Source organism: Acanthopagrus latus, chromosome 21 (genome assembly GCF_904848185.1).
Source record: "Acanthopagrus latus isolate v.2019 chromosome 21, fAcaLat1.1, whole genome shotgun sequence".
In the NCBI taxonomy this organism is placed as follows: Eukaryota; Metazoa; Chordata; class Actinopteri; order Spariformes; family Sparidae; genus Acanthopagrus; species Acanthopagrus latus.
The window spans coordinates 22,132,113-22,145,725 of NC_051059.1; the positions used below are offsets into that span (position 1 = coordinate 22,132,113).

General features: G+C 46.8%; 1 protein-coding gene across 1 annotated transcript in view; it reads left to right on the forward strand.

Moving 5' to 3' along the window:
• Nucleotides 1–2,651: 2,651 nt before the first annotated feature.
• The window catches only part of LOC119011854 (potassium/sodium hyperpolarization-activated cyclic nucleotide-gated channel 2-like), a 35,881-nt gene continuing 24,919 nt past the window's right edge, over nt 2,652–13,613 (forward strand). The window contains exons 1-3 of the mRNA XM_037085285.1: nt 2,652–4,517; nt 7,680–8,103; nt 10,923–11,084. Of these exons, the coding sequence (XP_036941180.1) occupies nt 3,325–4,517; nt 7,680–8,103; nt 10,923–11,084 (1,779 nt within the window). The 5' untranslated portion in view covers nt 2,652–3,324. The remainder of the gene's footprint in view (nt 4,518–7,679; nt 8,104–10,922; nt 11,085–13,613) is intronic.

The window sequence follows — 13,613 nt, forward strand, 5'->3', positions numbered from 1 at the left end:
CTTGAAATCATTGGCAATAACATGGAAAGTTTTAGAATTGATTGTTTTAGATGCTCAACCAATGTCAGTTGTTGAAGATGAGGGTTTCCTTCGCCTACTGGAATACTTAGAGCCAAGGTTCTCTCTTCCATCACGCAAGTATTTTTCCAAAACCGGTATACAGTTTATTATTTATTCAACAATGGTATCGGATCTGTATCGGGTATCGATAGATACACAAAGCCCAGGCAAAGGTATCGGGACTGAAAACGTTGGAGCGGTGCATCCCTGTACACATGCATCTCCATGCAAATCCAAACTCCTGGTGAGTCTGTATGGAGGAAGAACCTTCCCCAGCAACTTGGTGAGAAGCACAACACAGGGCGGATATTACAAAGTACAGAGTGCAATAAACAGACACAAAACCTGAACCCACCTCCCACCGGATGAGTAATCTTTATAGACTCTGTCTCTCCATTGTGGCTCTGGTGCTGGCAAACCTCTAAAAATTAATGCTGATAAAATGAAGCCTCGATGCAGCTCGTTGAGACGAGGCAGCACGCCAGTGTTGCATTAAAGACGTATTTGTTTGACATTTCCAGCGAGCACGGGACATTTTTAGCGAGCAGGTGGCGGCTGAGTCATCAGGACGAGCGAGGTTTTCATAATCAAATAAATTATAACAAATTGATTTTTATATTTCTGATGGTTTCCAAAATTGCCAGTGATGCTAATTTAAAAAAAAAACACACACTCTAAAAGGCCATTAAATAGTTTTAATGGTTTATTTGCACGACCTTACAGAGGACAGAGGCACTGATTCACACCACAGACGACAATTAAAATGATTCCTAATTTCCTTGTTTTCACTTTAGGTCTGGATTTTTATGAGTCTTTTGCTCACACCCCAATAAGACTATCACTTAAACTCAACTATAAAATCTATTACTCTTCACTTTGATTATGAAATAAACCCCTTTAGCTCCTGTTTATTACTGTACTAACACGTTTCTGGGGCCGCTCACATCACCACCACCTGCCCATATGTCCTCTTTTGTGTCTTTTTTGTCCCTCGCCACTTGTTGAAAACAACCTGAGAGCGTCACACTGATGCCTCACCCATTCCAGGAAAAATTAAACTGAATGCCGGTGCAGCTGTGTAGTTTAGAGTAATGAAGTGGCTCCTTGAGAGAAGATGGCAGGGAGAGAAAGAGAGAGAGAGAGAGAGAGAGAGAGAGAGAGAGAGAGAGAGGGAGGATGCTGATGACTTCCTGGCACTGATGTCAAAAGGGGGAGACACTTGCAACAGGACAACGTATCTTATAAACCCGACAGTTGGAAACGTCACACCGTCGTGTTGCTGTCGTTACGTCGGCCTGTGTGACTTATTTGTGTGTAAAACCGAGCTTTCCTTTACAAATGTGACCAAAATTAGGCTCCCACCGAATCTAGATCAAAGAAAATAGGCTAACTACTTTATCTCCTGCGAAGTGACAGGGCACTCGATTATCGTGGCCCACATCCTCGGAGTGGGAGGGATAATGCTCTGCGCTCAGACATCTTGACTCGTCAGAGCGGGAAATAAGCAGACCACACGCCATGTGAGAGCTCTGAAACCAGCTCACCTAAATGGAATGCAGCCATCATTTATGTCACAATGATAGAAATGTTACACAGATGTTACAAATGACACGTGAGCTTTTCCTTCTTGGGCAAATCAAAACGTTGATTTTTGAGTCTCGGTATAAATACTGACTGACGCTTTGGGGTCGTAGGTCGGGTCGCAACCACAACCTGTCAGTTTTTGACAAGTTGTAAATTCCTACACTGGACCTTTAAAGGTGCAGTATGTAAGAATTGGTCTGAAAAAAATTAAAGTGGCTGCATATCACACAGTTAACACTAACTGTAGCTGCCATTAGCTAGTTAGCTCAGTTAGTTTCCCACTTTGCTAACCTAACCTAAGCTTTGCATTGACGGGGCTAGCTGGTTAGCATGCTGACTCGGCAGATATCTCTGCAGCACAACGATCATAACACCACAACATTCTGTTAATAATTTCAGGAAATTTTATCAATGTGTTCAACTAAAAGTCCTACATTTTGCACCCTTTGCAATCTTAATCCAACCAACAGTCCAAAACTCGTAGATTCATAGAGGAGAGCAGCAAATCTTCACATTTAAGAAGCTGACTACAGCACACGTCTGGCAACTGCTTGAAAAATGAATGAAACTATGAATCAGCTGTCAAAAAACGTTGCCGATTAATATTCTTTCGATCAACTAATTAACTATTCAGATAGTTGTTGCAGCTCTGCATGCATCTGGGCTTTCTTGCACACTATTCCTGATGAAAATGCATCTACTGCTGAACTACAGATACAGAACCAGCTGTTTTTATTCTCGTACTGTGCAGCTTAAGCCAGAGCACCAAACAGTCCAGCAGTGATGCAGCAGCTGAATCTGAGTGTCACTGTGTGTGTGACACTGACGCCTCCACTGTCACAGTCACAGAGTCTGTGAGGTTCATGCAGTAGCTGCCTCTGAGTGTTAATAATAATAATAATAATAATAATAATAATAATAATAATAATGAGCTTCTCTGGTGTACAAAAAATGTGCCTTTAAAGAAAAATGGATCTTGTGAGAAGCAGAAGGCAGAACATGTTCCCCTCTGAGGCGCCATGTGTGACTGTAAGTGCACCTGGAACACTCAGACCTGGATCCTCCCTGGTTCTGATCAGAGCCTTGGACAGAGTTCGACTCTCTGGTGGTGTCACGTTAATATTGAGCAGCTGTCCTGCACCTCCTGCACCTCCTGCACCTCCCCGGCGCGGCCGCTAGGAGGCGCTAAAAAACAACCGTGTGTGTGTGTGACATCAATTGAGGAAGGTTGTCATTGAAAACACCTTCTGAAACACATGACATCATTTGAGTTTTCATTAGCACGTGGTAATTAACTTTTGATGCTCGCGCGTGCCGTCCCTGACGTCACGCTGGGCTCCTGGTTCAGGAGTCGGTCCGGTCCGAGCTCCTGCAGGCCGGTCAGGCTGTAGGTCATGACGGAGGCCTCAGCTGGAGGCAGCTGCGGCGGAATTAGCAGCAGCATACGCTAATAGTTTAATGATATTTGACGCAGTCAGAGGGCTCAATTAGTTTGACGCCTGAGCATCTCTGACACAATGACGAGAGAAAGTAAAAGCGCAGTAGTTTGCAAAGAAGTCACGTCCACCCCTCCCTCTGTCCCTCTCTCCTTCCTCTCTCTCCCCCTCTCCTCTTCTTCTCTCCGTCGCCCCTCTACCTCTGATTGGTTTTCTCCAAAGATAATTGGAGGCAAAATTTGATATGCTCAATGTCATGGACAGGAATGAGGTTTCACCGGCGTCTGCTGCCACCATGAAAAAGAAGGCGGTGGGCGGCAGCGGATGCAGCCACATCAGCGCACCCAAGGCTGCCGCGTCCAAATGCACAAGAAGCAGCAGCAGCAGCCAGAACTGTCTGGACTCCGCCTCACCGAGCGGTAAGCAGCCCGGGGCGGCCAGCAACGTCGTGATGGACGAGACGGAGGACGGAGAAGAGGAGTCCAAGTTTCAGCATCCACGGTTGCGCCGAGCCGGGGGGAGCGGCAGCGGCGGAGGTGGAGGAGGAGGAGGCGGCGGCAGTATCAGGATGAAGAACTTTACGCCAGGAGGGGGAGCCGCGTCCTCGGGTTCCAGGAGAAACTCCAACAAGGAGCCCTACCACACGCACACAGAGGACGCTGCCGCCGCTCCACGGCCCACTGCTGCCTCCAGAGCCACCGAGACCCAGACACCCTGTCCGGGCGATGCTGCCCAGCGCGGCCAGACCAGCAGAGCATCTGGGGCGGAGGCGTCGGAATCAGCGGTCGCGGTCGAGGTTTTAAACGCGACAGCGGGTGATGGTTGCAACAGCGTCGCTCCAATTTCCAGCATGAAATGCAACAAAAACGGAGAATGCAGGAGGGACTCGGGTACCGGGAGCCTGCGCTCAATCATCTCCAAGCAGGAGAAGCAGACAGGAGGGTCGGGGAGGGCCGAGGACGGAGGGAGCGCCAAGCGAGGAGCCTGTAACTCGACCTCCGCCAGCATGGACGGCTCGATCACGCCAGGCGGGTCCCTGACCGGGGTGCACGGAGGAGGAGAGAGCGCAAACCCCGGCGCTACCCCCGTGTCCAGCGGCGTCCCTGAGAAAAAGGACTCCAAGGTGTCCTTCTCCAACGCACCAAGCCGGAAAGCCTCGTCCTCGCTGCACGGCCCGACTCAGACTCAGACCCAGCAGCCCAGGAACTCTGTCACTTTCCAGAAGCCGGAGGATGGACCGCCAATTGTGCCCGCCGAGGATGCGGAGCCTCGGGGCAGCCAAGCCAGCTTCATGCAGCGGCAGTTTAGTAGTATGCTGCAGCCTGGAGTTAACAAATTCTCCTTACGCATGTATGGTAGTCAGAAAGCAGTGGAGAGAGAGCAGGAGAGGGTCAAATCAGCTGGAAATTGGATTATCCACCCTTACAGCGATTTCAGGTAAGAGCTGGGGGCTGCCATTGGTGGCACGTTGAAAGTCATGCGGGGCCCGTTTGGATCCTCATTGTCACCCACAACTCACTTTAGAGTGAGTAACCACCGCGACTCCGCGGGAACACACGCGTGGTCGTTGTTCCAGGCTACATGCTGCTGATTTCTCCCCTTTTCAGCCCCTTTAATGATCGAATCTGTCGAGATTTGAATCGATGCGTTGCAGCGTGCTGCCATTAACCCCCCTCCCAAACAACCTGTTGTCAGGCAGATGGACTTGAGCAAAGAGTGTCCTTTCAAGGTTGTAAACAAATCCTATTCCGGTGTGTTTGTACAGTAGCATGTCTGGGATGCTCAACAAGCCCCGGCCTGCTAACACAGCTCCACTTTTCGTTTGCGGTGCGCGCACATCGAACACACACAGGACCGCGCGCCGACGCTGATTCAGGCTCGATTAAAGAATCATGTTGCTTAGAAAATAAATAAATAAATAAATGAATGAAAACAGATCTGGTTATTGTTCCAGTAGGAGCTCTGCGACGAGAGCTGACGGGATGTAGGCTACGTGTGTGTGTGTGAGAGAGAGAGCGTATGCCAGTGTGTGTGTGTGTGTGTGTGTGTGTGTGTGTGTGTGTGTGTGTGTGTGTGTGTGTGTGTGTGTGTGTGTGTGTGTGTGCACTCAGTAATGGAATGTCACCTTGAGCCAAGTGTGCGAAAACCTCAAGCATGCTCACTGGAGAAATGTCCGCCCGCTCGGCTCCCCGGATCCCGCATCTTATTGACGGATGCTTTGTTTGTCTCGGCTCGGACGGAGCGGACCGGCTGGACGTCCAGCTCATATTATGGTCTGTCAAATATTTAAGGAAATCCACGAGCCAAGACGCCTCGTGACAAATGCGCCCCCCTCCCTTTTTAAAAAAACGAAGAAAAAAAAAATATTATATGTATCTATATTTTTTTTTTACTCGACATGTATCAGCCGCTGAAGCGCATTTGGGTCAGAACATGAGCCCGCTCGCCTTTCAGCACCAGCAGGAGTGGACAGCTCCGTCTCATTTGGAGTCGGCTCGCGCGTTTGAGCGCCACCTTCAAACCCCCTCCATCCTCCTCCTCCTCCTCCATCCATCCATCCCCCCTCCTCCTCCTCCTCCTCCACCTCCTCCTTCACCACAGCGCCATTCATGTTTGGCCCATTTGTATCACATAACGCCGAGTCAGTGGACCACCACAGGCCACACTGGAGACGTGAATCCAGCAGCAGAGGTGTGATCAGACCCCGGGACACCTCCTGTGCGCCGCTCGGGTCGCTGTGCGCAGCTCCAGCCGCCATTCTCCTGATAATTCATGCAAAGTTGAGGCAGCAAAGTTGCTCCACGCGTTTGTGAATCGGGGCGGTTCTTGTCGTCGCCGTGGAGCCGAGGAGTCAGAGCTCGTTGCGTAAGTCGCAGTGTAATGACTCAGCGCTGCACCTGTCCTGCAGAGCCTCCTCTGACGGGATCAGACCTCCGCTACCTTCTACTCTCCGTCCCGCTCACAAAGTGCCACATCACCGCCGGCAGCACACACTCACCCTCCTCCTGGTCTCCATGTGGACCGGAGGCTCGATAACAGCTCCACATGCAACTTATTAATGAACCCTGATGATGCGTTTAAGGGCCTAGACCCCACAGAAACACTCTCAACATGCTTTCATCAGGTTAATGCTTCATGTCTGAGTGTTACTCTGTGAGAAGTGAGGATGAACAGGATCTAGTCTGCAGAAATGTTTAGAGATTGACTTCTGTTCGGTGCCGCAGAGACTCTGGAGGATATTGGTGCTCTGCCCCTGACACATCACACCTCTGTTTGGATTTCATATTTGATCTTGCACTGAAAAATAATTAACCTAAAGCATTTACTGTAAACAGGCACTTTGCAGTTTTGTAGAAGAAATTCAAACTCAGAATTTTCCCATTTACAATATTAATGAGGTAAAAATGCAAACTGCATATCGATTATAATATTGATTTTGTCCACAAGTGAACAAACACAATGCCCTCAGAGGAAAATGAGGTCCAAGAATTCTGTTTGAAGCTAGAAAGGTGGCAGGGTCCGCCACATATAAACAAAGTACACGGTGTGAAGTTATGTTGTCCTGAAAGGTCAGTTTGTTTATTCAGTTTATTCAATCGTGAAAACAAAAGTTCAGACATAACAAACATTCAGTCAATGAAGATCTTCTTCTTCTTCCTCGGATTAAAATTTCTTCCTCATAACTACATACTGCAGCTTTAAAGATCACATTCAGTGCAAAGTGTTTCTGTCATGTTGAGTCAGTTTAAAAAAAAAAATGATAAGACACAAGAATCTTAAATAGGTCATCCTGGAACATGAGGTCTTCCCACACAAATAAACTTGTTGTTTCTGGTTCTTACACATCCAATTTAACTATTTTTTCGCGGTGGATTACATGTTGACATGTCTTCAGCCGCTGTGACGGGCTTAGAAATTCAAAATATATCAGAAAGCTAATAAAGGTCTGTAGGTCAGCCAGCTGGAAAGCTTTTTAAAGTCAATCATGTGTGGATACTCATGATTACCTCGATAATGAAGACTTATTGTGCACGTTTTTCGTGATCCACTCTCAGTTCTTCTGTCATCTTGTCCTTAGATTTGGATTATCTGCAAGTAAAACCTGCTGTCAGCCAAACAGAAGTCTTAAGAAGAGAACTTCCATCTTTTAACTCCTCATTTAAAACCTTGAAAATGCAGCATGAAGATCACATCAGTCACAGAAAACCTACCATAGCACAAGAAATAAAAAAAAAAACTTCATCAGCAGTTCGAATAAAGTTCTTTTGACTCGCTGAGCGGAGACAATCATGAGATTCATTTTGTTATATTACAGGAGTGTAAATTGAAAAGGGGAGAAATTGCCTCTAACAAACAATTATAAGCGTGTGAGCTGAGCTCTCGTCGTGTCCGGGCAGCTCCTCCACTTTGTTTACGCTTTTCCATCTCCAGTTAGGAAGTCTCTTGTGTCTATCGACTTTCCACAGCAACTCCCTTTTCTTATCTGACTCTATTTTTGTCCCCCCCTCCGTCTCCCTTCTTCCCCTCCTGTACCCATGTCAACACACTGTCATGTGCACACACCACGACTACACACACGCACACACATGCCTGCTTTAGGTTCTACTGGGATTTCACAATGCTGCTGTTTATGGTGGGCAACCTGATCATCATCCCCGTGGGCATCACCTTCTTCAAGGACGAGACCACCACGCCCTGGATCATCTTCAACGTGGTCTCCGACACCTTCTTCCTCATGGACCTGGTGCTCAACTTTCGCACCGGGATCATCATCGAGGACAACTCAGACATCATTTTGGACCCTAAAACCATTAAGAAGAAGTACCTAAAAACTTGGTTCATTGTGGACTTTATCTCCTCCATCCCAGTGGATTACATATTCCTCATAGTGGAGAAAGGCATCGACTCGGAGGTGTACAAGACCGCTCGGGCCCTGAGGATCGTCCGCTTCACCAAGATCCTGAGTCTTCTGAGGCTGCTGCGGCTCTCCAGATTAATTCGCTACATTCACCAATGGGAAGAGGTAAGAGCGCACATTTCCTGACTGTAAATATGTGAAATCTAATCACACAGTCTCTCCACACACAGAGGAAGAAACACCCAATCTAGCCGGTGATAAAAGGTCACTGATTTGCCTCCAATATGTTGCTGTTGGCTTGTGACCAAACCAACAATCTGCCTCTCTGTCTGCTCCGAGCGGCCTGCTCTCCTCCGCCTGGAGGCTCCATATTAATGTTCTCACCTGCCACCTGGTGAGAAATGTCTAATGTCAGCAGGATGTTTGAGCTTTAACAAAGTTTGCATTCTAATTACTGTTATTGTCACACAACCTCCCCCCCCCTCCCCTCCCCTCCTGTATCCCTCCTCTCTCTGTCTGACCTGGCAGTCTCACAGGTGGCAACAGGCGGGCTAATAAGCGGCCTATTAACAGGGCAAACACAGTTAATCAATTAAGGCGCTGGAGAATGAGCAGGTGGGGCGGAGGGTGATGATAATATGCAGCACTAGGGGGCTGTTGACTGTGATTATATATGTCACTAATTGTTCATTTAAAGGGACTGAAGAGGTAAGATAAGCTGGCATTTCCTCAGAGGCCCGACAGCCAGACGATGGACGTAAAAATGGGTGCCGGCGCCAGCTGAAGAGCCAGCCTTGCCCTGCCTGGTTGCTCAGCTTCCATGTGCTCTGTGAGGGATGCACTTTGTCGGGGGAGGCCCTCCCTGCTCTGGCCTCTCCTCCCAGCCTTCCTGCCTCAAACGGAGGAGAGCAGGCCGGAAGACGGGAGGTCCGACAATGTCACGAGATCACTCGACTTTTCGTTTATGTCAGTGCTGGCAGCCTGGTGTTGGCATTTTGCAGTGGTGAGCAGCGCAGTGGGGCTCGGCTGCTAACTTGACCTTTGGATAATTGGATTTCTGAAGATATGATGTGATGCGTGCACATACACACACACACACACAGTGGCGCGTGATGGGAAGTGATACTTGGCATGCATGGAGAATGAGAGTGCAGACGTGGTGGACAGCTGACACATGAAATGCCCGGCTTCAAATAGAGCTGCAGCGACTCATCGATTAGTTGTCAGCTATTGAAAAAAATCACCAACAGTGTTGATGATCGATTAATCACTTTGAGTCATTTTTAGAAAAGAAAAACTTCAAAATTCTCTCATTGCAGCTTCTTGAAAGTGAATATTTTCTGTTTTCTGTTCTCCTCTGTGATGATAAACTGAATATATTTAAGTTGAGGACAAAACGAGACATTTGAGGACTTCATCTTCGGGAGTACTGATCGACATTTTTTCCACTTTCTGAAATTTTCATTGCAAAAATGGACGATAGATGAATCAGCAATGACGATAATCATTATTTGCAGCTTCAGTTTTATCTATCAGTCATTTCATGCTCATTTACAGGTCCATGATATTATTTTGGGTTACCGTTAGAACAGGTTTACATCCTCAAACGCATCAGTGTACTCATACTGTCCAGTGCTGCATCTCTGTATCCTCCCTCTGTCTGAAACTTTGTTTTAGACCACGCCCAGTCTGCTCTGATTGGTCAGCTCACACAAGCCTGAGCCAGCACCTCTAACAACAACAGAGGGGCTGTGCTAAATCAGTTCTTATGTGCCAAACTACCTGCTCGGCTTAAATTGAGCAAATGTGTGACATGATGATGTGGACTGATGTCACAAAGTCACAAAATTAAATGCGGAACTATTGACGAGGCGTTTGAGGAGCAGTGTTTCCTGTGGGAGAGAGGAGCTTCTGTTGGTGCATTGACCTTTTACATGCAGAAGCACTAAAAACAAAAAGCACAACTAGAATTATCTTCAGACTCAGTTTAAGTATAAATCCAAGTTCATTTTTATAAATGAGGCTCCTGAACAATAAGCTACTTTCAGCTCCTGAAACTTTCTCGGCGCTGTCCACGGTGCTGAACGTCTCCATCAGCCGACGCTCTGCGGCCGCGTGCAGCCGGTCCGGTGTCCCTCATCCATCCTCCGTGAAAAAAATATGACAAATGAGTCTATGTTGTCAGACGCTGATTGATAAAAAGTGACAGTGAAAACCCTATAAAGGTTAAAGCGGCATTTAGAAAGATCAGCACATGTGATTCATGTCCAGTCTCATTCCTCATCACTTCCATCGCAGTGTATCACTTCTCCCTCAGCTGCACTGACTAACAAATGACCCATTTCTCATTGCTTCATAGTGGACTCCATCAGATCTTTCTTCATGGTTACCTATGAAAAGTATTGTAACACTAACAGATTTGGACCGTATAAACATAATCATGGTATTAAATGCCGTCAGAGCACCAACACGGCCTGGCTTCTTCAAGTCAGCGAGGTGATAGATGATTGGCCTAAGTGACTGTCCGGTGACTCAGAGTGATTGATGTGTGAGACGACATAGACTATCAGTTGTTAGGGATCATGATGGTCGCTGTCCATCACTCTGCGTGTTCGAATGAGTGTGTGTGTGTGTGTGTGTACGTGTTGGCATGTCTGTCTGTGTTGTTAGTGTAACGGTGAGCCCGCAGGCATGCGTGAGCGTTTCGTGTGCGTGTTTCAGCCTCTGATTGATGTCATGTATCTCCGTAACAAATGTCTTGGCCGCTCCCGCTGTGCTTGATTTGGGACTGATGGGAACCTGTCTCCCCTGCTCATTAATCAAACTTGGTATAGTCCAGAGGAGACCGTGGAGCCGAGCAGGGAGCCAGTCCTGCCACTGAGACATGAATTCAAAGTATTTGACAAACTTCACGTAAGCCATATTCACTGAAGCTCACATTCCAAAATCCAACTCCCCTCCCTGTCTTATCGTCTCTCTTACAGATCTTCCATATGACCTACGACCTGGCCAGTGCGGTGATGCGGATCTTTAACTTGATTGGCATGATGCTGTTGCTGTGTCACTGGGACGGCTGCCTACAGTTCCTGGTTCCCATGCTGCAGGACTTCCCCTCAGACTGCTGGGTGTCCCTCAACAAGATGGAGGTAAGTGTCAGGGAGTCATGTCTGTGCATACCAAGTGTCACATCCCCCACCTCCCCCAGAACTGGATTTGGGCCTTTTTACTCCGATGTTGATTGGGAAAGAGCTACTAGTGGTCACAGAATATTGATTGAAGTCACTGAGGGTCGTCAGAAAATATTGGCTGAATGTCAATCAATATTATGCAACCATGATAAACTAAAACGGAGGCCCCGGCGCTCATGTAACGATGTTGTCATCAACAGAGGAATCCCTGTAAACTTTAAAATAAATGAAGACGTAGTTATTTTCCTATTAACTCATCTTTATCGTGGTATTGGAGGAAGATATTGATTGACTGAGTCTTCCTTCATCAGGGTGAGCAGTGATAAATGTACAGTCATGAGCTCAACACAGTCTCCAGAATAAAAGATGGCAACTTCTGCACACTAACTATATTTTGAGACAGTTTTCTCAACTGGCCACACTGTGCTCACGATTACCTGTTTTGATTGTCACAAACACAGCTGAATATATCCCGACACTACATTTACAATATTTGTTATTTGTCACCACAACCACAGCTGGAAAATGTCCCAGGGTCTCCTCAAAAGTATCCAGAGGTCTCAAACTGGGGCTACTGGCCTGTAACTGCACCACCAATCCCTCCACCTCCCAATATGAAAGTCAGGTCATGAACAGCCACCAATTTGTGACCCACGTGACTGTGACACAAGGAGTAAACGCAGGACCACGTTTTTGAACAAGCGACTGAAAGAGCTAAACACAGGCTGGGAAATAGACAAAGACAGGAAGTGTAATTCAAAACAAGACACATGAGGAGCGTCTCCTTCAACATTAAACAGGATGTAACAAAAAACTAAAACGCAGAACCATTTAACTGCAGATGGTTTTCATGTATAGTTTACACAGTGTCCTAATGTTTTTGGGAGTGGGGTTTATAAAAAAAAAAAAAAAAAAAATCTACGGCCAATCTCACAATAATGATGCTGAAATGATGATTTTTTTAAAATCTTAATTTGATTTGTTAGCGTGATTACATTTGCAAGGTTAGAGGGAAGAAAATATTAGCCCAAAACCAAAAAATTGGACAAATCAGATTTTGCTCTGATGATGGCGCCACATGAAAAGTCGTAGAAAAACACAAGCGTCATTAGGATTCATCCTCCGGGAAACATGAACGTCTGCACCAGATTTCATGACAATCCATCCAACAGTTGTTATTTCAGCTTGGACTTACATTTCCATCCCCAGAGTCGATGCTGCTTACGTTGCTAAAATAACGAAAGAGTGCTCCAGGTTAGCGGCGATAGTTGTGCGTACTGTAATTTAGATCAATATGGTCCACTTTGAAAACAGAGCCCTGCACTATTCAGGGAGCCATTATTACCCTAAGTGATGCCTGTTGCAATTATGCTATCACTTGGATTCAGGCGGAAAAAAGTCAGCACTGTGTTCCAACAAATCCAGAAAATTACTCATATCACTGCCCTCTGAAGTAGCATTCACCCGGTGTGCCAGACACAGACAACAACCGTAGGATACCGATGAAGAAGCTGCGAAACAGAAAGATTCAAACGCACCTCCAGCTCCCCCCCACGCCTCCTCTTCAGCACGGTGGGGTGATGACAGGAAAGATAAAAGAGGAAAACAGAGGGAAGGGGTGGAGGTGGGGGGATATGGCCAGGCAGCTGGGCTCTTTGTTGCCATGTCTCTCTCAGAGAGATAAAAGCTGGTTGTTTATAGGTCTGTCTGTCAGCCCGGCCTTTTTACTGAGTGAGGGGAGACCACGCTAACCCAGACATGAGGCACGGGTCCAAATGGGGTTTTAAACAGATTGGGTCCCACTCCCCGACACCGTGAGGGCCTGCCACGACTACTTGTAAATGTTCAGATTTGAAGTATTTCTTGGATGGCAGTACAGAAAATTCGTACAGAAATTAATTCCAGTTAGAGCGAGTTAATGTGGCACTGAGAATGAATGTCCTCTCTCCCTCACGCCTGCGAGAGGGAAGGAATTCCTCTTTCGGATGGAGACGTACTGCCGTTTTACAGGCACACGTGTGCAGAGCTGGACAGTATTGGCAAAACCGTATATTACAATATTGACTCAGGCGCTCAGGGTTTCTAATGTGAGGATATTCTGGGTCTGATGGATGGAGCTTTCATGTAATATTCAATCAACATTAGCTGCTGTCAGAAAAAAAAAACTACTAAAGATGTTTTATGGTGGCAAAACAGGTATAGACATTTGCTATTTATATCACTGAGCTGAAAAAATCATTTGAATTTGGAGAGCAGATTCACATCACTGCAGTTGTAACCTGTCAGAGAATAAAAGAGAATATATTTAAACTTCATGTGCGTCACTGTTACAATGAGCAGAATGCTCTGTCGTCCCCGAGGCCGACTCTGGATGTCCACACCAAGTCTTTGATGTTATAAACTATTAAAAACGCCGTCATGCTGCATCATTCAACTCTTTACCCTCCGCTGAAACGCACTGACAGTGAATGTTACAAAGCAAAGTTA